The following is a 21982-nucleotide window of genomic DNA, read 5'->3' as shown; positions in this document are numbered from 1 at the left end:
ACATTCACTCATCATGTGTTCTCACACTCTTAGATACGGGCTTGCTGGCACATCCGCTGGCTTGCTTGCTCACTCACACGTGTGCCAGCCTTGGGGGCACACACATTCACACCCAAGTGTTGTCATGACTTAAGAGCCGCGGCACTGCCAGCTCCAGCGGAATGCTTATCTTCCCCTTCCTCCCTGTGAAACCTCCAGGCTGCCAAGCTCCACTCTCAGAAGCAGCTCCTGGTGCCAAGAGCCACGTGTGTGAGAGGCAGCAGCTGGAGGGGTGGCTGGGTTCAGTGCTCAGTGATCAGCACATGGTGACCCTGCCCAAGGTCAGGCATCCCTAGAAGGTGGATGAGGGACAGTATCATGCCTACAGTAGACCTTGCATCGCCTACTGCTCTGAGGTTCTTTGCACCGGTCTGCAAATCATCACATTTAGGTTCTGGCCCTGATCTGAGCAGTCGGTGGCCTTGGGGTCGTGAGTGCCTCTGGACTCACATTCCCCCATGACTATGGTCAGTTGCTCTCCTGCGAGTCACTCCACATGGACCCCTGCTTCTCTCCGTTCACACAATGCATCTACCTGGGCTCCTGCTGAGCTTTTCCCATCCTCACATTATCTAGCGAATTACAGACAACTGTGGCTGTGGTTCCTGGACTGGACAGCAAACCATGAAGGTCATTTCAAGTTCACAAACTCTCTAATGCTATGATTTTTTTTTTAATTCTCAAAGTGAAGGTTTAGTTTTCTAAAGCTGAGCAATCATACTCTGCTGCTTTATAAGAAACCATTTGGCTCAAGGTCACGTCCCTGCCCAGTGTGTCATAACCTTTGTGTTTGTGAAGTGAGGCAAAGGAGCTTTGGGTGATGCTGAATAACACCGAGTGTGCCCATGGTTTGCAGGGCACAGAGTAGTCTTCTGAGAAGTAAGGATGGGTTTGCACAGACCATCCATTCTCTCCACTAGTCACCTCTCATCTGTAACAAACATCGGCAAAAAATAGATGATGAATTAAGGGCTGCATCTAAAGACTTGAAATCAAACTGAGCTATCCATTCTGCCAAGGGGAGAACCTGTGCTTGCATGCTCAGTTGCTCGGTCGTGTCCAACTCTTTGTGATCCCATGGACTGTAGCCCGCCAAGTTCCTCTGTCCACAGGATTCTCCAGGTAAGAATACTGGAGTGGGTTGCCATTTCCTCCTCCAGGTGATCTTCCTGACCCAGGGACTAAACCCGTATCTCCTTCATTGCAGGCGGATTCTTTACCACTGAGCCATCTGGGAAACACTTAGAACCTGTGACTGTAGCCTTATCTTTCTAGTGTTCTGACCCGGTGCTATTGGTCAAAAATCTGAAATGGGGGAGATTTACAGTTCTGTTCAAAATGTATATTTTGCATTTACTTGTAGCTACATGATGTCCAATGGCTATAAGCCAGCCCCTTTGGATTTGTCTGACGTGAAGCTGTTACCTCCTCAAGAAATTTTAGTGGATAAGCTTGCAGAAAATGCACACAATGTCTGGGCAAAAGACAGAATAAAACAAGGATGGACCTATGGCATTCAACAGGTGAGAGGTGCTGGGTCAGGCCTGTTGGAGAAGCCAGGAGATGTGATCATCCATCAAAAAGGCATTTTGCTTTGGTGGGTATTAGATTGGAAGATGGAGGTTGCTTCTTCACTCTGTTGCTCATCCCTCAGCACATTCATTATTAATAGAATCATGGGGCTGAATGGAATTCATGATGGTCACGTTGACATTAACTCCAGCAGTGCATAGGCTTACGTTTCGTTTGTTAGTCCGATACACTTGTGATCAGGTTGCCTTGTGTATATGGCCTCTGGCTGCATCTTCTCTTATTCCCTGTCTTGCTGCTTGTCCCTTGGAAAGCTGAGCTTTCACACACTCTCCAAGGCTGAGGTAAGGCTCACACGAATCAACATCACAGCTCAGCACTATTTTTGGAGTGGTCCCAAATATGTACCACTGAAGGGGAAACTAGCCCATGAGAGGGGCAGACCAGCCCAACGATAAGCCTGTGTCCTCTTACTTCAGTCCATGGGGCCAGAATTCCCAGGCAGAGTTCTTGGCTCATCCAAAGGCAGCATGAGAGACCAGCAAGAAGCCAGGTGGAGTTTAGAACCATGATTCAGCCCTAAACCACCTGGCGCACCTCTCACTCTGAAATAACTCCATCTCAGTAAGGCTCAGGATCCGAGAAGTTCACAGACAGCTGTGAGCACACGTGCTCATTCATTCCTGAGCCTCTCAGCCTGCACATGTCTGGAACCAAGAAGATGACAACTAGAAAACCGTGGCAGGGAAGAGAGTGGGGGATTCAAAACAGCATGTCAGATTATGATGACTTATGACTGCCATTGTCATTGTGTCTTCTCAGTCCCCACTAAGGACCAGAGAAGGACTCTCATACAAACATGTGCTATTACAGTGCAACAGCCCCACCGTGACTCTGCCACCTTTTCAAACGTTTCTCTGTGAGCAGAGATGCCTCTCTGTGAAGAATCTGTTGTGAAGAGGCTGTAACAGTTTAAATCATGCGTGATCTTTCATAGGAGAATAGTTACGCAAACCCCCATCTGCCTTGCCTTGGGAATGGAGGATTCTAACTAATTTCATGACACTTCATTTTATTCACAGGCTGGCATTATTAAAATGTGATTTTTACTGCTGGCTTTGAATGTTAATACAAATTTTCCATTTATACTCATTTAATCCTGAAGTGGCAAATATGTTCATTGGTAAATATCAAGGCACTGGGAGAAGAGCTGGCAGATTCACATGAGGAAACCAGGACTGTTGCTGGGAGTATGTGAGTGGGACAAGCTTTGTACAGATGAAATGCATTTTCTCAGATCCTCTTTTCTCTGGCTTCATGTAGGATTTAAAGAACAAAAGAAATCCACGTTTGGTGCCATATTCATTGCTGGATGAGCGTACCAAGAAGTCAAACAGGGACAGCCTTCGTGAAGCTGTCCGGACATTTGTTGGTTATGGCTATAACATTGAGCCATCAGACCAAGAGCTAGGTAATGAGTGCAGATTGTTCATTCTGGCTCCAGTTTGCTAAACATGTCTTCTTCTGGAGGAATACTGATGTTCAATAGATCTAACTTGCACTGTTAGAAATACTGTTGGTGCTAAAGAACATTAAAAACAATGGTGAATTTTAGGAAGTAGGGGGGTGGAGGGGGAACCATGTTGATCATAGAGCTGTGTTCCATTGACAGATATTTCTGTAATGAGCACATCTATGACCCAGCCCCACAGGGAATAAGTTATCCTCCAGCATATCTGAGCTTTTCAGGATATTTGGTCCCAAAACCAAGTTAACCATTATTTCTCTTATTTTCCAAACATGAATATCATCTCACTTTGGGGCAGGTAATGTCATCTCTCAACTGAATTCTATCACTGATTAAAATCACCACCTTATGAGTATGTAGCATGTCACTGCCACCTCATACCCCAAGGGATACCACAGGCATGTGGGGCAGTAAAAAGTGGTTAGGGGGATGGATTTGGAGTAAGACAGACCTCGGTTCAGAGGTTTATTGGCTCTATGACCTTGAACAAGTGAACCTCTCTGAGCCTGTTTCTTCATTGATAAAATGATGACAATCACACTGATTTCATAGGATTATTGGGAGGAAACACTGAGATTTAGTTTCTACTGCAGAGCACTCACACAGTAAATGGCAGTCTGTGTTTTTATGACACAGTGATGATGGCGATGATTCTTTTAGGAACATAATGTTCTATTGACTAGCAGGAGATCTGCCATCAGCCTTTGTTGTTGAACATCCTTCAAGGAGTCCTCCCTAAATATTAAAAGCCTGTGTTCTCTCTCCCCCTCTGGCAACCTCTCCTCCCTTTCCTCCTTGATAGCTGACCCAGCTGTGGAGAAAGTCAGCATAGACAAGATCCGCTTTTTCCGGGTAGAGCGCTCTTATGCCGTGAGATCTGGAAAGTGGTATTTCGAGTTTGAGGTGGTGACCGGAGGCGACATGCGTGTTGGCTGGGCCCGGCCAGGCTGCCGACCCGACATTGAGCTGGGGGCGGATGACCAAGCCTTCGTGTTTGAAGGCAGCAGGGTGAGTCTGGCTGGTGTTCACCACTCCTCAGTCCAGGTTTTTCTGCTCCAAACATTTCTCCAGAAGTGAGAAGTGCTGAGTATCTGGACCTCTGTCTTCAAAAGGAAGGAGCCACCACATGGACTAATTTAGACCATAGTACACTCATCACCTAATGTTTGTCCCTTTGCTCTAGGGCAAAGGAGAGAGCTTGCACACTCTAGTCCTTTCTGTAATCACTTCCGTATCTGCCTTGCCCCTGAACCCACAGCCCCCTCTGCAGGGGAAGCTTGCAGAACACCATGCAGTCAAGCATGTGGGGCAATCTTACCACTTTGTCTTAGAGGGAGTCCAGCTCATTTACATAGCTGACTAGGTATTGGGAGACTTGGGCCACCTTTTCTGATGAGCCTTGTATACCTTGGTTTCCCACATCTGTAGATAAACCACTTCTCCCTGAGCATTGTCCTTGTAGAAAGGGAAGTATCTTGCGGAAACCAGGCACCACTGCCAATTAGGAGAAATTACTCATGGGGTCACTTCTCCAGCGGCACAGGGCCCTCTAGGACCTCCATTTCTCTAATCCTTGGGCTCTTGTTTTCTAGGGCCAGCGTTGGCATCAAGGGAGTGGGTATTTCGGACGGACCTGGCAGCCAGGAGATGTGGTTGGATGTATGATTAACCTGGATGATGCTTCAATGATCTTCACACTGAATGGGGAGCTACTGATCACCAACAAAGGCTCTGAACTTGCCTTCGCTGACTACGAGATTGACAATGGTAAATCCACCAGTCTCCCCACCCCTTTCCATGTCCACAAGATGAAGGGAACTCCAGGGAGCAGGTGAGATCTTCTGCCTCCTCATTCATGGCACAGTGACTTTTGCAGATCTAAAGCTCTGGGGTGAAGACAAGCTCTTATACTATCATTTTTGAAGAATCAAGACAAATAATAGAGATAGTTGATATATGCAGCATAAATGTAAGTCTGAACTTCCAGAGAGATTGACCAAGGAAAGTGTTAGTTGCTCAGTTGTGTCCAACTCTGCAACCCCATGGACTGTATCCCACCAGGCTCCTCTGTCCATGGGGTTCTCCAGGCAAGAATATTGGAGTGGGTTGCCACTTCCTTTTCCAGGGGATATTCCCGACCCAGGGATTGAACCCCGGTTTCCTGCATTGCAGAAACTCTTTACCATCTGAACCAGATATAGGCATAGAATGACCAAGACACTTGCCTCTAATTTCCTGCCTTGTGTCTTAGCATGGTAATGTTCCCAGGTTTCTCAGGATCACAAAGGAAGTGCTAATTGCATGTGCACTGATATCCCTGGCAAGAGAGAAAAGTCAGTGAATTAGAATTATCCTTTTATTCTGATTTGAATTGTCATTGTGAATGTTGGTATGATTGAACTTAATGTTTTGATGAGAATCACTGAAACATGGAAGTTGACTTAGCTGTTCCTTGAATGAAATAGAATTTATTCTGAAACTCAAACATGCTGTGAAACCCAAGCACAGTTGCACTTGTTAATGGCCGGGGATAGACTACAGTCAGGTTGATGCTTCCAGCTACACAAAGGGGCAATGGGTGCTTCTTATTTCTTGTCTACAGAACTCCCTTATGTACACAAGGCTGGTGGCACCAGGAGTAGGAACTCTGGACTGTGAGTCAGCTGGCTTGCTCCTAACAAGCTGTGGGCTCCCAAAAAGGCTTGGCTTGACTCCTCTGGGCTTTGCCTCCTTCATCTGTACCAGAAAATAGGATGATAGACCATGTAAATGCCAACATCCTCCTCAGATGTAATATTATATGGCAGTGACTTAATACCCACTGTGATCACACTGCTCTTCTTGGTGCTGTGCCACTCTCTGCTGCTGCAATAGAGGGAGGAGGAGGCAGGGAGGCTGAGAGGAAAAGAGGCTGCTCCAGGGCAGAAGAACTGGGTTCCAGTCCTGCCTCTGTCCTTCCCCTCCTGTGACATCTCGGGTTGACTTTATTTAACCTCTTTGGCCTCCTTTCCCCATCTGTAAATGATTAGGGTTCCGGGTAGCTCTAAGTTTCTGGCACTTTGCAAAAAGACACAGTCTCCTCTCCCTGCATCAAATGTTAAAAAAGATAAAACTGCAAAGGCAAGAACAGCAGAAATAAATGAGCATATAATTGGGGCTTCCCAGGTGGTGCTAGTGGTAAAGAAACCACCTGTGAGTGCAGGAAACATAAGAGACACAGGTTCGATTCCTGGGTTGGGAAGATCCCCTGGAGTAGGGCATGGCAACCCAATTCCAGTATTCTTGCCTGGAGAACTCCATGGACAGAGGAGCCTGGCTGGCTATGGACCATAGGGTTGCAAAGCGTCGGACACAACGGAAGCAAATTAGCGTGCATGCATATTTTTAATACATATAAAATATTCTTTATTTACAATGTGTGTTAGCTTTATAAATCATTTTCACACTTGGTACAGACACCTATTATCTGCAACATGCATATCAACTGGACCTTAAAAGAGCTTTAAAGATTTTTCTAAAAACCATTTATTTGGGATAATCGAAAAGCTGCAAGTCAGTGTATTTTCTTAGAAAGACAGGATGACTGAAGCAATATGGGGTCATGTTTTAATGCCTTCTAAAAAGGTTTAAAATCGAGTTTTAAAGAATATATTTTTGGAAACAACTGGGAAAGAAGTTACTAGCAGAAAGAATGGCCTATGTACTGGTTCCAAAGCAAAGAGGGGGGAACCATGTTGATGACATGAGGGCATTGGAGACGAGCCATCGTCTGTCATTGCTCTTTGGAAACAGATATTCACCAAGTACCCAGCACAGGCAGTGCGCTCTTCATGTTGTTGTTGTTATTGAGTCACTAAGTCGTGTCCAACTCTTTTCGACCTCATGGACTGTTGCACGCCAGACTCCTCTCTCTTCCACTATCTCCCAGAGTTTGCTCAAACTCATGTCCATTGAATCAGTGATACCATCCAACTATCTCATCCTCTGTCGTCCCCTCTCCTGCCTCAATCTTTCCCAGCATCAGAGTCTTTTCCAATGAATCAGCTCTTTACATCAGGTGGCCAAAGTATTGGAGCTCCAGCTTCAGCATCAGTCCTTCCAGTGAATAGCCAGGGTTGATTTCTTTTATGACTGACTGCTTTGATCTCCTTGCAGTCCAAGGGACTCTCAAGAGTCTTCTCCAGCACTACAATTCGAAAGCATCAATTCTTAGGCACTCAGCCTTCTTTATGGTCCAACTCACACATCTGTACATGACTAATGGAAAAACCATAGCTTTGACTATTTGGATCTTTTTAGATTCATCAAAGGGATGTCTCTGCTTTTTAATATGCTGTCTAGGTTTGTCATAGCTTTCCTTTCAAGAAGCAAGTGTCTTTTAATTCCATGGTTGCAGTCACCGTTTGCAGTGATTTTGGAGCCCAAGAAAATAAAATCTGTCACTGCTTCCACTTTTTCCCCTTCTATTTACCATGAAGGGACCAGATGCTGATTTTAATTTTTTTAATGTTGAGCCAGTTTTTTTACTCTCCTCTTTCACTGTCATTAAGAGGCTCTTTAGTTCCTCTTCACTTTCTGCCATTAGACTGGTATCATCTGCAAATCTGAGGCTATCTTCAATGAGGCTGGAGAAAAACAAAGAACTAGATAATTTAGGCTCATCCCCACGGAAAGAAGCTTCCTGGAGTAGGCAGACTCCAAAGTCCAGTGACACTGTGGACTCAGGGAGCTTACTTGTCTATAAGACTTTGGCTCAACATAAGGAAGAGAAAAAGATCTTGTCTGTGTGCAGAGTTCTAAGAACTCCGTGAGGTCTAAAGCCTTGATACTCAAAAGTCTGATCTGCTTGTTATAAATGCAGGGTCTCAGACCCCACGCTAGTCCTACTGATTCAGAAACTGCATTCAGACAAGATACTCTGACAGCTCCCATACACTTTGAAGTCTGAGAAGCAGTGGTCTAAAGTATACACAAATGTAAATAGTAGCAAAATGAAGGAGTTAATTTTCTAGTTCAAAAAATAAATGAAAATACAAAAAGGTAACTACCAATACGAAGCGATAAGTTAGAAATGCCAGTTGACCAATACAGGATGAAAATTCTAGAAGACTGGAATTGCAACTGAAAGTTAAATATGAGCTGTTTCAGCAACAACAGATGAGCTTTTTACCTCTAAGAAGGGTCGTCTTCTCGGAGGTAGGTAGAGTAAGAGAGATGAATCAGGAAACTGCAGAAAAGAGTGATGACATGAGGACAATTGTGTATGGAATTTATAGAAGACAAAGCTGGAAAGAATGAGAAGTTACAGATTATAGCCTTGAATACCAAGATTTGGTCTTTTTATTCAGGAAACTGTATTGTCTAATATGGGCCCACTCTTCTTAGACTCCACTCTCTATGACATGGGGGGCTGTCCTAGGGTTTGAGCAGAAGAATGCTATAAAGAAAGGGGATGCTTTAGGAGAACTCTGCTTTTAGAGATCCTCTGTGCTGTGATGAAAGAGATGCCTCACGACCCTTTGTATAGAAAGACATGATTTGACCTTCAGAATAACAAAGTCTATTATTAGGACTCTGTTTTATAATAGAATTGTACTGTATTATGTTAACACATTGTACTGTAGCATTGCACTGCACTTTAATAACATGGAGAGAAGATAATTGGGAGGCCTTTTCAGTCTGTGATGGCTCAGGAGTCAGAGGAAGGGCAATTTAAAGGGAGTCTGCATGCAATTCTTTGACGACAATAACCCAGAGGCTTAGAATAACCATAGAGCATCTCCGCATAGAGGGGAAAGAGGCAGCAATTCTTGCCTTGAGCTGTTAGGAAAACCATCTGTTGAATATAAAACATTGTGTGCATTACAGCCCCTCAGAAAGCAAAATCCCCTGTTTGTATGTGTGTTCTGGTGGCCAACATCCCAGCCTTGATTCAGGCCATTTACCCCACTGGGGTAAGTTTTTTTAGTCCTTTGGGGGAAGGAATGGGAGCAGGCACTACAATTCATGGCTGATTTTTTTTCCTCTGGGTGATTTATAAGCTGTCATCCCCATCCTCATCTGCATCACAGATGACATACTCTTATCAGCTTCGTTTTCCTAATCATTGTTCTCTGGCCTGCACCCTCACAGCTCTCAATGTTGTCACCGAAAGGCATCTGGAAGCTCAGAAGCTCTCACGGAGAAACCTTTGCTATTAGTCTTCCCTTTGATCCCATTTAAAGGAAACGAAGATAAAATTCTGAACATCATTCTGGACCTCAGAACATGATGTCTGAAAGAGTTTAATTTAGAGCTGGTCTCCCTTGCTGCTGCTGCCAGACACCCCCCGGGCACACCCTGCTTTGCTACAGCTTCAGCGCCTGCAGGGACAGCCGCCCAAGCTCTTCCTCTATCGGCCTGTCAGGGCTTCACAGATCCCCCAGCTCTGGCTCTACCAGCAGCCCTTCCACAGGCAGCAGATGAAACTTTCTTGCGGGCAGAGTCACTGTCGTCTGAGCACAATCACGCTGGCACCCAGAGACCCCCATCATTCTCTCCCCAAGTGGGTGCTATGCTTCAGAAAGTGGCTGTGGCGGGGAACGCAGCCTCTTGTCCCTGTGTTTTCTGCGAAGCTTGCAACCATCTCAGTGCTGTCCCTGAACTCCATCTTTGTGAGGCTTAGAAAATTAAAATTAATGGATAAAACCGAAACTGCTAGATGGAGACTCTGAGAAACACCCCAGGAATGGTCTGGGAACCGTCTCACCACTTCTCCCAATGATCTCAGTTTTTCTATTATTGGGGAGTGATTGGCTCTTAGTAAATTTTCTTCAGTTTGACATGGATTTTAAAAAGGATCCATGGTTGGGGTGGTCTAAAGAACCGGTTTCTCTCCAAGCTTCTTAATTATAAAAAGATGACCTCCTGGGGGTCCCTCTTCCTAATCACACAACCCTATGAGGCCTTGTGATACAAAGTTTATCAGAACCTGGGGTCCTCTGCAGCGTTTAAATGAATATGTTCGTGACATTCCTTTCCTCAAATAGGGATTTTATGTACATCTAGGTTCCAAATAATGCCATTTGCAAATTTCCTCCTCAGACCTCTTCAATGATGTCAGCGTAATTGTATCTACTAGTCTGCATGTTGGGATGGAGTATTGTTTTTCACCTCTATTTTTCCATCTTGTTACATCTCCTGTCTCATTTGAGCTGGGGGTTATAGTTGAGTTGTATACAAAGTGTGAATCCTTGTGTATAGGTGACATTGTTCATAGTGATGCCACGTGGCCCTACCAAGTGGATCTGTCCATCCAGATAAGACCAAACCAACTCCAGGGAGCCATGTGGCCACTTGTGACAGGCGGCCCTTCTCCTCCTGGGGGCTGGAGCGCTTTGTGGTCGAAGATCTCCAGCTGCCTGACCTAGAGGCAAACTAGTCAACTATATGACACTTAGGAAAATCATCCGAAAAGTGAAGGAAGAGTTCATCACAAAGTCAGTCACTGGAAATGAGAGTTAGAAAGCAGGCATCCGGGCCTCAGTCCCCACTGCTCACTCTGGACGGCTCCTCTGGCAGTCTTGTTCACGTGCTGGCCCTGCATACGCTCCGGGAGACAGTCCTTTGAGCAAGTTACTCGATTTGTTAGGCCTCAGTTTCCTCACTGTAAGACAGTCACAATAATATATCAGTAGAGTGCTAAGCCCCGGGCCTGACACCTAGAAGGTACTTGATAAATATTAGCTGGTTAGGTTTATCATCATTGTCCCTCCCTTCTCTCTATCAAGCAGAGTTACTGCGTTGCATGAAGTTGTAATGCCTCAAGTAAGGAAGTTGTGGAGAAAGAGTGATCCTTAGCGGGAGCCTCTCTACCAGGTGGAGGGAGCTGATCCAGTTTTAAAGTCTTCATCCCCAGGAGAAAGTGCTGGTGCCTTTGAGGATGTCACTTTGCTCTCAGTCCTTGCTGGGGTTTCGCTTTTTTGATGCAAGCCTGGGATTTAGCTTCTTGTCTGCCGCTGTACAGAGTTGCCCCGCTGTGCCCACATAGCCCGCAGGAGGCCCCTGACACTCCCTCCCGTTGCTTTGACATACCCGACTTTTGCTGCTGCTGAGGAGCCTGTTTTCAGGCAGTGTTCGGCTCGCCCCTGTAGAGATGGCTTCTGCCCCAGAGCACCTGTGCTCTGCTCTGTAATGAGGGCAGCCCTCTACCCCAGGACGTGACTGCTGTTTAAATCTGGGGCATTCACCCTCTCTAACCTTCCCCCCTTCTCTTGCCCACTGACTGGTAGCTGGTCTGTGACTCCGAGGGAGAGCAAAGTACTGTCCCCTCTGCTGATGTCTTAGGAACAATGAGGAGCCCAAGTTCCTTAGAAAAAGAGCATTGTGCAAATATGACCTTTTTTCCTTTCTGCGTGCATCTTACATTGTCAGGGTGTCTATAATTAGAAAGTCACTGATGTGACCTGAAGTTATTCAGAAGTCCTCATGTTTTGAGTCTGCTGCTTACTTATCCTATCATTCAAGTTATTGCAGAAGAAAGGGAAAGTGTGGCGTTCTTTTTTTATTGATTTGATTGAAGTACACTTGATTTACAATATTGTGTTAATTTCTCTTGTACAGCAAAGTGGTTCAGTTTTATATATATGTATATATACACACACACACACATATACATACTATATGTGTGTATATATGCATTTTTTATATTATTTTCCATTATTATTTATAACAGGATTATCAAATATAGTTCCCTGTGCTATACAGTAGGACCTTGTTGTCTATCCATTCTGTATATAATGGTTTGCATTCGCTAACCCCAAACTTCAAACATCCCTCCTCACCCCACCTCTCCCTTGGCAACAACAGTCTGTTCTGTATGCCTATGAATCTGTTTCTGTTTCATAGATAAGTTTATTTATGTCATATTTTAAATTCCATATATGTTATATCCTATGGTATTTGCCTTTCTCTGACTTCCTTCACTCAGTATGATCATCTCTAGGCCCATCCATGTTGCTGCAAATGGCAGTATTTCGTCCTTTTTATGGCTGAGTAGCATTCCATTGTGGAGAAGTCAATGGCACCCCACTCCAGTACTCTTGCCTGGAAAATCCCATGGACGGAGGAGCCCGGCGGGCTGCAGTCCATGGGGTCACTGAGTCGGACACAACTGAGCGACTCCACTTTCACTTTTCACTTTCATGCACTGGAGAAGGAAATGGCAACCCACTCCAGTACTCTTGCCTGGAGAATCCCAGGGATGGGGGAGCCTGGTGGGCTGCCGTCTATGGGGTCGCACAGAGTTGGACACGACTGACGCAACTTAGCAGCAGCAGCAGCAGCATTCCATTGTATATATGTTGTGCGTCTTCTTTATCCATTCATTTGTCAATGGACATTTAGGTTGCTTCCAAGTCTTGGCTATTGTAAATAGTGCTGCTTTGAGTATAGGGGCACAAAAATCTTTTTAAATTATAATTTTGTCCAGATATATGCCTGGGATTGGGATTGCTGGATCATGTGTGTTTTAGTTTTTTGAGAAACCTCCATACTGTTCTCCATAGTAGCTGCACCAACTTACATTCCCCACCAACAGTGTCAGAGAGTTCCTTTTTCTCCACTTCCAAGAGACTTTATTAAGATTTCATGTCTCTGCTCACATCAGCGATGGAATGCTTCAAAATCAGGTCTTCCAATTAAAGCTACTCTAGTGGTACCTGTCCAGGTTGGAAACAAAAGTACTGTCTTGCAAGTGGGGATATCTTACCACACACCTTTCACTCTCCCACATTCCACTGGTCATCCTCATTTCTCTAAGCCCCTGGCAACCAGGATGATTTCTTTTCCTTCATTCACATCTTACAGCATAAAGCAGAGCCCTCTATCCCAGTAGGCACCCCAAAATTGTGCCAACAAGTAGTCCTTATTCCATACTAGAGTCATACCTTCAAAGCTTCCTTACTTATACAAATCTCTGTCTGTAGAAGGGGGTAGTCTCATCTATCATAGTCTCAAAGGCTATGAAGCATAGTCTCAGAAGCATAACAATGCTCAGGAAGGTCCATGAATCTGATCGACCAGACCATCCACCTTCCCAAGGGATGAGACCACCACCAGTGGTCCTGGGTGGAGGCTCTTTATACAGACATCACCTTCATTGCTAGGATTTCATTGTAGCTCTCTTACTTAGAAATAGTATTAAACAGTATCACAGAGTATCCTAAATAAGTTCATAGTTTCTGAAAACAACCAACTCAGCTTGGGAGGGATTTATCTTTCATTTATGTGACCTACATAGAAACTTTGTGATTTAGGTAACAGTATATACACACTGACTTTAGGACGAGTGAATTTTGGCCTTGGTCTCTAAGAGTGACTTACTGTTGAATATAAATTCTCCCAAAATTGACCTTTAAATGTCCCTCACATAAACACTCCTTCCTTAGGAGTGACACGGTTTTCCTTATGGGGGGCTCCAAGCCCTGGTTTAGCCTCCAGCCTCTGAGCCCTTCCTCCTTTTCTGAGCAGTCTGCAGCCTCAGCTGCCCTCCGACTGCCTGCCTCATGTCTTCCCAGGTCTGGGATAATTAGTGCTTTCCCAACTCTGCTGATTTGTTGGTCCACAATTATGATTCATAAATAGCCCACAATCAAGAACACTAAGTGATCTGAACTTCTGCTTTGGGTCTGTTCTGCATGGCAATGCTTTCTTTAATATGATGAGGACACAGAAAAGAGCTTGGAGAGACAGGAACTGTAGGAGTGAACAGTTTTCTACAGCTCCTGCTTGAAAATCTCACTTTCCTACTTAGGAGAGGACTGTAACAGTAGACAGGGAGGATGGGGATTGTAAGATGTATTTTGTAAACAAGCAGTCATAGTGCTAGCATCCAAAACTTCTTAGCATACTCTCAAATGACAAGAGCCATTATACCTCTCATTTCACCGGAGAAAATGCTGGGACCTAGAGAGATTTGGCAGTTTACATCATGTCATTCTTTGGGCTTCTTGCATTGTTTTATTTGGGGTGAAATTTAAAATTACCCAGGGTTTAAGATATGGAAGCAATCTAAGTGCCTATAAACAGATGAATGATTAAAAGATGATGTGTCTGTATATGTATATACATATGTATGTATATATCTGTATCCACACACATACACACACACACAAATATTAGTTATCCATAAAAGAGAATGAAATTCTGCTATTTGCAGCACCATGGGTGGATCCAGAGAGTATTATGTTTAGTGAAATAAGTCTGACAAAGGCAAAAGCTGTATGTTATCACTTATATGTGAAATTAAAAAATAAAACAACTGAATATATATAACAAAGCAGAAAGAGACTCACAGATACAGAGAACAAACTGGTGATAAACAGGTAGAGGGAAGGAGCAAGATAGGGGTATGAGATTAAGAGACACAAACTACTATGTATCAAAGAGATAAACAACAAGAATATATTGTACAGCACAGGGAAATATAGCCATTGTTTTGTAATAACTTCAAATGGAATACAATCTATTTAAATATTGATTCACTATGTTGTATACCTGAGACTAATATAATATTGTAAATCAACTATAACTCAATTTAAAAGAAAGTATATCTCCAGAGATAAATAACATAAAATTACCCAGGGCCTAATTGGTGCTAGTGATAAAGAACTTGCCTGCCAATGCAGGAGACATAAGAGATGCGGATTCAATCCCTGGATTGGGAAGATCCCCTGCAGGAGGGCATGGCAACCCACTCGAGTATTCTTGCCTGGAGAATCCCATGAGCAGAGGAGCCTGGTGGGCTACATGGGTTCACAAAGACTCCATGGGGTCACAGAGAGTCGGGCATGACTGAAGTTACTTAGCACACAAGTAATATCAGTTTTAACTAAGACATAAATAAAGAATTTCACTTTTTCTCATATTGGTTTTACTTTTCCAGATGACATTTATTTACTTCTTGGCTGGATGATTGTTTTTTCTGCCAATCATTTTGAACCAGACTCACTTGTCTTTCCCATATACCAGGGGCAGCCATCAACTCCACATGGCCTCCTGTTGTTGAGTATATGGGCTGGGAAGAAATAAAAGGATGCTGTCCTATCTTTTCTACTGGGACTCAAAGCTGTGAAGGAAGCAAGGGTTCTGCTTCCTCCCAGCCTCCTGGGACAGTCCTGCAGGCTGACCGAGCTCTCTCACCACTCTGCAGGCTTTGTGCCCATCTGCTCTCTGGGGCTGTCTCAGATCGGCCGCATGAATCTCGGGATGGATGCCAGCACCTTCAAGTTTTATACCATGTGTGGCCTCCAAGAGGGCTTTGAACCTTTCGCTGTCAACATGAATCGTGACGTGGCCATGTGGTTCAGCAAACGCCTCCCAACATTTGTCAACGTGCCCAAGGAACATCCACAGATAGAGGTATGCTACATGTAAACATCGTGGGGGGCCCTGGCAGGGCAGGGGGACCCAGGCACTGAGCTCCCACTGATGCTTCTGTCACAGCTGGTGCTTGCCTAAGTCCCCGCCCTGGCTGTCCCCAGTCACCTCCTTGCTGGACTTCAGAGCTGTCATTACAGGCACATTAGTTGTGGCAGCTGAGCGGCATCTTCCAAGGGGTAACCAACCACCTTGCAGATCCATATCCCCAAATCTTTGAGCCACTACATTTTCTCCATATGTTGCTATAGTAGTATTAGAGCAAAACAGTATCCAGAGTCCTTAAATGTCATTTTCCTAAAATAGTTCAATACCTGCACTTAAGATGGTATGTCCTGGACATTGTTCTCCTCTGCTCAGGAGTTAATGTCTTTTAGGCTGTGTTTAATTCCTGCAGAACCAGCTCCAGCTTTTTAGGTGGAGGTGCAGTAGTTGATTATGGTGCTTATACCTTGTGCAGGGAGCAGAGAGGCAGAGAAGCCAAGGATTGTAAGGATCCTGATTTGGGTTCTGGTTCTACATCTTGCTCTGCGTCGCCCACACATACCACAATTTTTTCATGGTGTCAGGGTGAGATGGGAGCTGATGAGATGTCAGACAGATCAGCTCCACTGAAGCGTTAGATTCAAAGGCTCGGTTCCACCAGAGTGTAAAGTCTCCTTCGCTCGCCTCCCAATCTGAATTCAGCAAGCATCAACTCTTCATCCTCCCCTTTCACCCAAACCCTTAAATAGTAGAGAGTTGAATTTTTCCGATTTCTACCTGATAGTTACTTTAGAAAGCTGCCTCATAAACTTTTTGGAAGTCATGAGCCCCTTTGACAAACTGATGGGCTCTAGAGACCCTCCACTTAGAAAAATATGCAGACCCCACAAACCTAGGTAAGCATGTTCATGGACCGCAGGATGGGAACTGTGCTCTAGAATGCAGGGAGACGTGCTCATTTCATAACAAAATCATCATTGTAAGTCTGCTCATTTCCTCTGCTCCCCATCCCACCCCCACACATACACTTCAGACATCCAGTTGTGATCGTTCCTCCTCCACCGCACTCTTCCAAGCGCTCACGCCCCGGAGCTGGGAATTTCCTCCTTTGTCGGGAGCCTCTCTGTGACTCAGGCTGCAACTGTGGTAAAGGCGGGAAATCCACCGGGTGGGAGACAGGGCCCTCTGAAGAAACTCTAATGTCACTTCTGGAGTCTTGGGCTTTCTGGCGCCTTCTCTCTTAGATATTCTCATGCCCACTGATATGGGAAACTTATGCAAAGTTTCTTCTTTAGCCACTCGTCACCTTCCTACAAGGTCAGCATCAGCAAGCACACTGCAACACCCCTGCTGCCTGGCACCCCTGACCTTGCAGAAAACCCAGCAGTCATGTTTTCAAATCCCTAATCTCCCTGGCCAGAGGTGGGTCTATGGTATTTTATTGGGCAGGGTCCACGTTAGGATAAGTGTAATGGTTGGGTTACCACTCACAACAACCTTTGCAGGCTGCAAGAAGCCTTACATAGGTAGTCAGTGAGGGCAGAGAGGGTGGGCGGGAGTCAGGCTGTGTCAGGTGAGGATGGTGGCATTTCCAGGTCATGAGGATCGACGGCACCATGGATACCCCTCCGTGCCTCAAGGTGACCCACAAGACATTCGGCACCCAGAGCAGCAATGCCACCATGATCTACTGCCGCCTGAGCATGCCCGTCGAGTGCCACTCCTCCTTCAGTCACAGCCCCTGTCTGGACAGTGATGCTTTCCAGAAAAGGTGAGGGGGGTGGGCTCCAGCTCTCAGAGGTGCTCAGCGTGTCTGCTGCAAAGTTGACTCTCTGCTTCTCACCGCACCATGGCACAACTGGAGCCCGGTCTGTAGGGTTCCCTCTGCTTTCAGTCAGGAAAGAAATAGGATGTGTGCACGCACGTGTGTGTGCCCATGCATGTGTGTGTATGCACACAATGTATAACTATGGGGCCAATCAAGCTTAACTATGTCACATCCAGTGGACACGTTTCTGCTCTTCTCAAGCTCTCTGAGTCCCTAGCCTCCTTGCAACCTATGATTGCTATGTTTTGGAGTAGAAAAGAATGTAAGTGCATGAGAAGCTACAATTGTTATTGCCATTGTGTGAAATCAGAAGCTTCTGTAGGCAAATACTGCTTTCTTTGCATAACTATGGCCAGTGTCCAACCCCATAGCTGTGTGACTCATGAATGATGTGACTTCCTTCTGCCTGAAAAGGAATATATTCCTTGCTATCTTTCTTCCCTTTCATGTCTATTTTTAATCGCTGATGTGTGGCTGGTGCAGTTTTCCTCAAGAGTTTTACTACCTACCAAGCCTTAAACAAGCAAAGCTGTTGGAGAGAACAGGATAATGTATCCCAGGGTATCCCTGCCTATATTATTACCATCTTCCCTGCCTCCCCTCCTTGCCCTAGCTTACATCTGGGCTGAGAGACAAGAGTTGGAAGGCACAGTCCTGCCTGCTGGTAGCAGGTTGCAGATGAAAAAGTTCCAAGATCAGTTGGGGTCACTCATAGATGGAAAATATCCAGCTTTCTAAACTTGTCTTCATCATTAAAGGTAGATCAATTGCCTGTCAGACTTGTGGGCTTCTTTATAGAGCTGAAGAACTAAAACATGGATTATCTTCCCCCCAGGAAACAGATGCAAGAAATACTCTCTCACACAACAACAGTAAGTAAATGTGCTCAATTATGGTTTTAATTATTTGATTCTTTGCCATGCCTGGTAATATGCCCCTTACAGCAAAGATCTGTCTAGAGATCCTCTTTAATTGCCAATTACTCTGCCTTTTAATATCCATCTTAATGCTTCCAGAACATATCTATGGCATCTCTCAAGTGGGGGAAAGAAAAACAGTTATTCAGTGCAAAACAGAACTCTACCTAGAGCATCTAATTGGGCATCATTGTGTACTTGGTGCCTATTTGCCACCAGGGACCCAGCACTGCTTTTCTGATTGAAAGGAATGTCAGTTGAGGAGGGAAGGGAGGCTGTTAATTTAATCCTTTTGTTTGCTCTTTTATGTAAACTTCTGTGGATCAACTCCCCCATTTCTCTGAGCAGTGCCAGGAATGATGTTGAAAGCAGTCAAATGAGAAAAAGGAGCAGGGAGCCAGCCCAGAAGATGGAGGCTGCTTTTGGTTCTTTTTCTATAAACAGTGGTCAGAAAGCAATGCTTCCTAATTTCTTTCTTCCTTTTAAGCCTTCCTGGTGGTTCAGTGGTAAAGAATCTGCCTCCCATTGCAGGAGATGCCAGATCTGATCCCTGGGTCAGGAAGATCCCCTGGAGAAGGAAATGGCAACTCACTCCAGTATTCTTGCCTAGGAAATCCCATGGACAGAGGAGCCTGGTGGGCTACATAACACGGGGTTGCAAAGAACCAGACACGACTTAGCAACTAAACAACAACAACACATCTTTCTTTAGCATCTGACCAAAAAAAAAAAACAACAAAAAACTCTTTGTAAGAAATGCATGTCACCCCTTCTATAAAGTTATCCTGCAACCTGGTATTCATAGGTTAATTGTCAGGCATAAAATTCTTGTCTTGGCGTGTCACACACTTGCTACGTGCAGAGCCCTGCACTGAGTACACTGTATCAGCTTCCCCCTTAATTTCCACTGCAACCTGGGAGATGAACAATCTCTTGCACTCCAAGGCACAGAAGACAAATGACTTGTCTAAGGTCACACGATTAATAGCTGTCAGGGCCAAGATTCCAGCACAGGTTGTGTCTGGCTGACTCTTTTCTCTTCCAATCAAAAAAATTGGGGATAACAACAAATATGAGGACTTCATTTAGAATAAATGTGTTCAGTTTCATAAAGAAAATGATGAAGCAGTCACTTAACTCAGTGCTTCAGTTGCTATTACAACGTAGTGATAAACTTCACAAATTGTTACGGTGCCTACCAAGGATGGCTGTCGTTTTCAGCCCTGCCTGTCACTGAGCCTAATGACCATATGAAGCACATTGGGCCACAATGTGGGCTTTTGCTTTTGTAGCATCCTTTTTGAGACTTAAAAAAATATATCCCTGGATTTCCCTGCAGAAGTGGCAAGTGGCCTTGTTCTCTGAACCTCGACTGTTCTCTTTGAAGGCAAAGATAGTGCCCAGCTCCCCTCAGCAGCCCGGGTAACCAGAAGAGGGTGAGGGTTCTATGCTGACCATTGAGTGGCTGCCCCTGATCTCTGTAGCAGCAGCATCTTCTGGGCAGAGGGTGACAGATTAGGTGACTGATTGTCTAGGTGCTAAAGCGCAACAGAAAGTGGGAGATCAAGGAAGCCAAGTTCTCTCATCAGCCCTGCCCCTAGTCCAGAGAGCAGTGGCACACCTCCAGTACAGAGTGTGCTTTCTAAGAGAAGGGGACAAGTGGGCTGCTGTGTCATGTCTACCTCTTGAGCCCATTCCCCCCAACTGGGGTCACTCACTCCATCTGTGGTCTCTCCCCAGCAGTGCTACTATGCAATCCGCGTCTTTGCCGGACAGGACCCCTCCTGCGTGTGGGTCGGATGGGTGACTCCGGATTATCACTTGTACAGTGACAAGTTTGACCTGAATAAAAACTGTACTGTGACTGTTACTCTGGGGGACGAAAGAGGCCGAGTCCACGAAAGGTAAGAGGATTTCCAAGGGGCAGGTTTGGCCCTCAGGTTCCTCCCTCCCTCATCCAGCAGTCTTTTTCCTCTCTCTGCTCGCAACTCAAAGAAGGAAACATCCCAACTTCTATTATAAAGAGGAAAAAAAAAAGCACAGGCTTAAAATCCTTGAGTGAATGAGCTTGGGGTGGGGCGGTGCAGAGGGTACTATGGTGGGAGAAGTTATTATCAGCCAGAATAAAGGGCAATTTCATTACGTATATAAAACATGACCCAGGAACGGGGAATACAGATGGACGATTGAGAGGTCTAAGCTCCCTCTAAGTCTTTTCTCTGTGATTTCTGGGCAAGTCCCAATTTCTGCAACATTAGAACAAGCCGGAGAAAAAATCCTCAGGTGCTTGAGGGAAATCAGTTCCAAAGAAATGAAAAAATGTGCCACATCACACACAGCAGCTGATCAACTCAGAACTCCCCATCCTAAAAGTTGGTAATGGCTGAAAGAATAAAGACCATCAAAGAGACATGACGAATTCAGAAATAATTACTGCTGAGTAGAAATTAGGGATCTTAAAGAAAAACATGTCTTAGGTATACCCATACCCTCCCACCAGTCCACTAGAACTGCCATCAGAAAAAAGATCTTTGCCCAGCAATGCCCCAGAGATGAGCCAGCAGACTTTATTTCCACCTCAGTGAGATTTCCTAGAGTCCTTGCCCATACAGACTTATATAGAAATGTAAGAAGTTGGTCCTCTTTCTGACCTTTATCCCTAAAAAGTCAGGATGTTTTGCAATCAATGCTGTTTAGATGCTACTTGCTCATCAAAGACTCGGGGCCGAGGTCAGGCGGGATTGCTGTGCCCTGGGAGACCATTATGGCGGGCAATTAGGAGGACAGAGTTTGGCAGCAAATTACCCGCGTTTTAAACTGGGTTCCAGTACTTTCTAGAGGTGTGACTTTGGGCCTGTTACTTAAACAGCCTGGGTCTAAATCTCTTCATCTATAAAATGAGAATAATAGTTCTAATCTAACAGAGTGTTATGAAGATTGAGATAAAACATAAATAAGTGCCTACAACAGTGCCTTGACCCAAGTACTCAATAAACATCACCCTTATTACTGTTATTGAGTGTCCATCATGTTAGGAGACCCAGAGGAGATGCTATAACCAAGTGCAACATCTGGTTTTGTTACAAAGGAAAGTGTGTGAAAGCACTTGTCCAGTCCAGACTTCACTCTTCAGCCAAAAGAACAAAAAAGCCAGACGGTCGTCTCCCAGCTGGGTCTCTTGCTCCAGTTTTCTGGCTGTGCCACACCAGACTGGTTCTTTTATTTATCTGAGCCTCAGTCCACATTCATTGTGAAAAGTCTGTGACACACTGGCACCTAGAATAAGACCCAGTAAATAGTAGGTGCTCAATAACTCTTGGTTCTTTGTCTTGTATAATAAGAAATAAACACGGGATCGACTTTCAGATGCTTTCGGGCATTTCAAACTTGAGCCCTTTAAAAGAGGACGAAAGTGTAGCACTTCACGCTCCCATGACTTTCATACATTATTAACTGAATTCTGTAGTCATCAATGTACTTAGTACTCTAATCACTGAAAAGTAGTAATAACACAGCTGCAGGTTAACCTTAATGAAAATCTAGCAATGGCTATAACTCACTTGAAAGGAGCAATTTGCACTGGCTCTGTCTGGGGGCATTTACACTGGGAAACCAGCCCAACTGGTGCCCTAGAGAAGAGGCAGGCAGAGGAGGTGAAGGCATGCTTACAAAGGGGATTTCTGGTTGTTGGGGAAAGAACCCCAGAAAGAACCTGGAAGAATTCTAATCGAACTCTTG

General features: G+C 45.0%; 1 protein-coding gene across 1 annotated transcript in view; it reads left to right on the top strand.

The window, feature by feature from the left end:
- The window catches only part of RYR3 (ryanodine receptor 3), a 555495-nt gene that overhangs the window by 350159 nt on the left and 183354 nt on the right, over positions 1-21982 (top strand). The window contains exons 24-31 of the mRNA XM_081507033.1: positions 1403-1562; positions 2893-3040; positions 3900-4105; positions 4690-4864; positions 15288-15496; positions 17095-17270; positions 18163-18199; positions 19985-20148. Of these exons, the coding sequence (XP_081363159.1) occupies positions 1403-1562; positions 2893-3040; positions 3900-4105; positions 4690-4864; positions 15288-15496; positions 17095-17270; positions 18163-18199; positions 19985-20148 (1275 nt within the window). The remainder of the gene's footprint in view (positions 1-1402; positions 1563-2892; positions 3041-3899; positions 4106-4689; positions 4865-15287; positions 15497-17094; positions 17271-18162; positions 18200-19984; positions 20149-21982) is intronic.

This window comes from Giraffa tippelskirchi, chromosome 7, assembly GCF_054371585.1.
Source record: "Giraffa tippelskirchi isolate mGirTip1 chromosome 7, T2T-mGirTip1v1.2.pri, whole genome shotgun sequence".
Taxonomy (NCBI): Eukaryota; Metazoa; Chordata; class Mammalia; order Artiodactyla; family Giraffidae; genus Giraffa; species Giraffa tippelskirchi.
The sequence above is the reverse complement of the archived record's forward strand: the minus strand, read 5'-3'. Positions and strand labels throughout refer to the sequence as shown.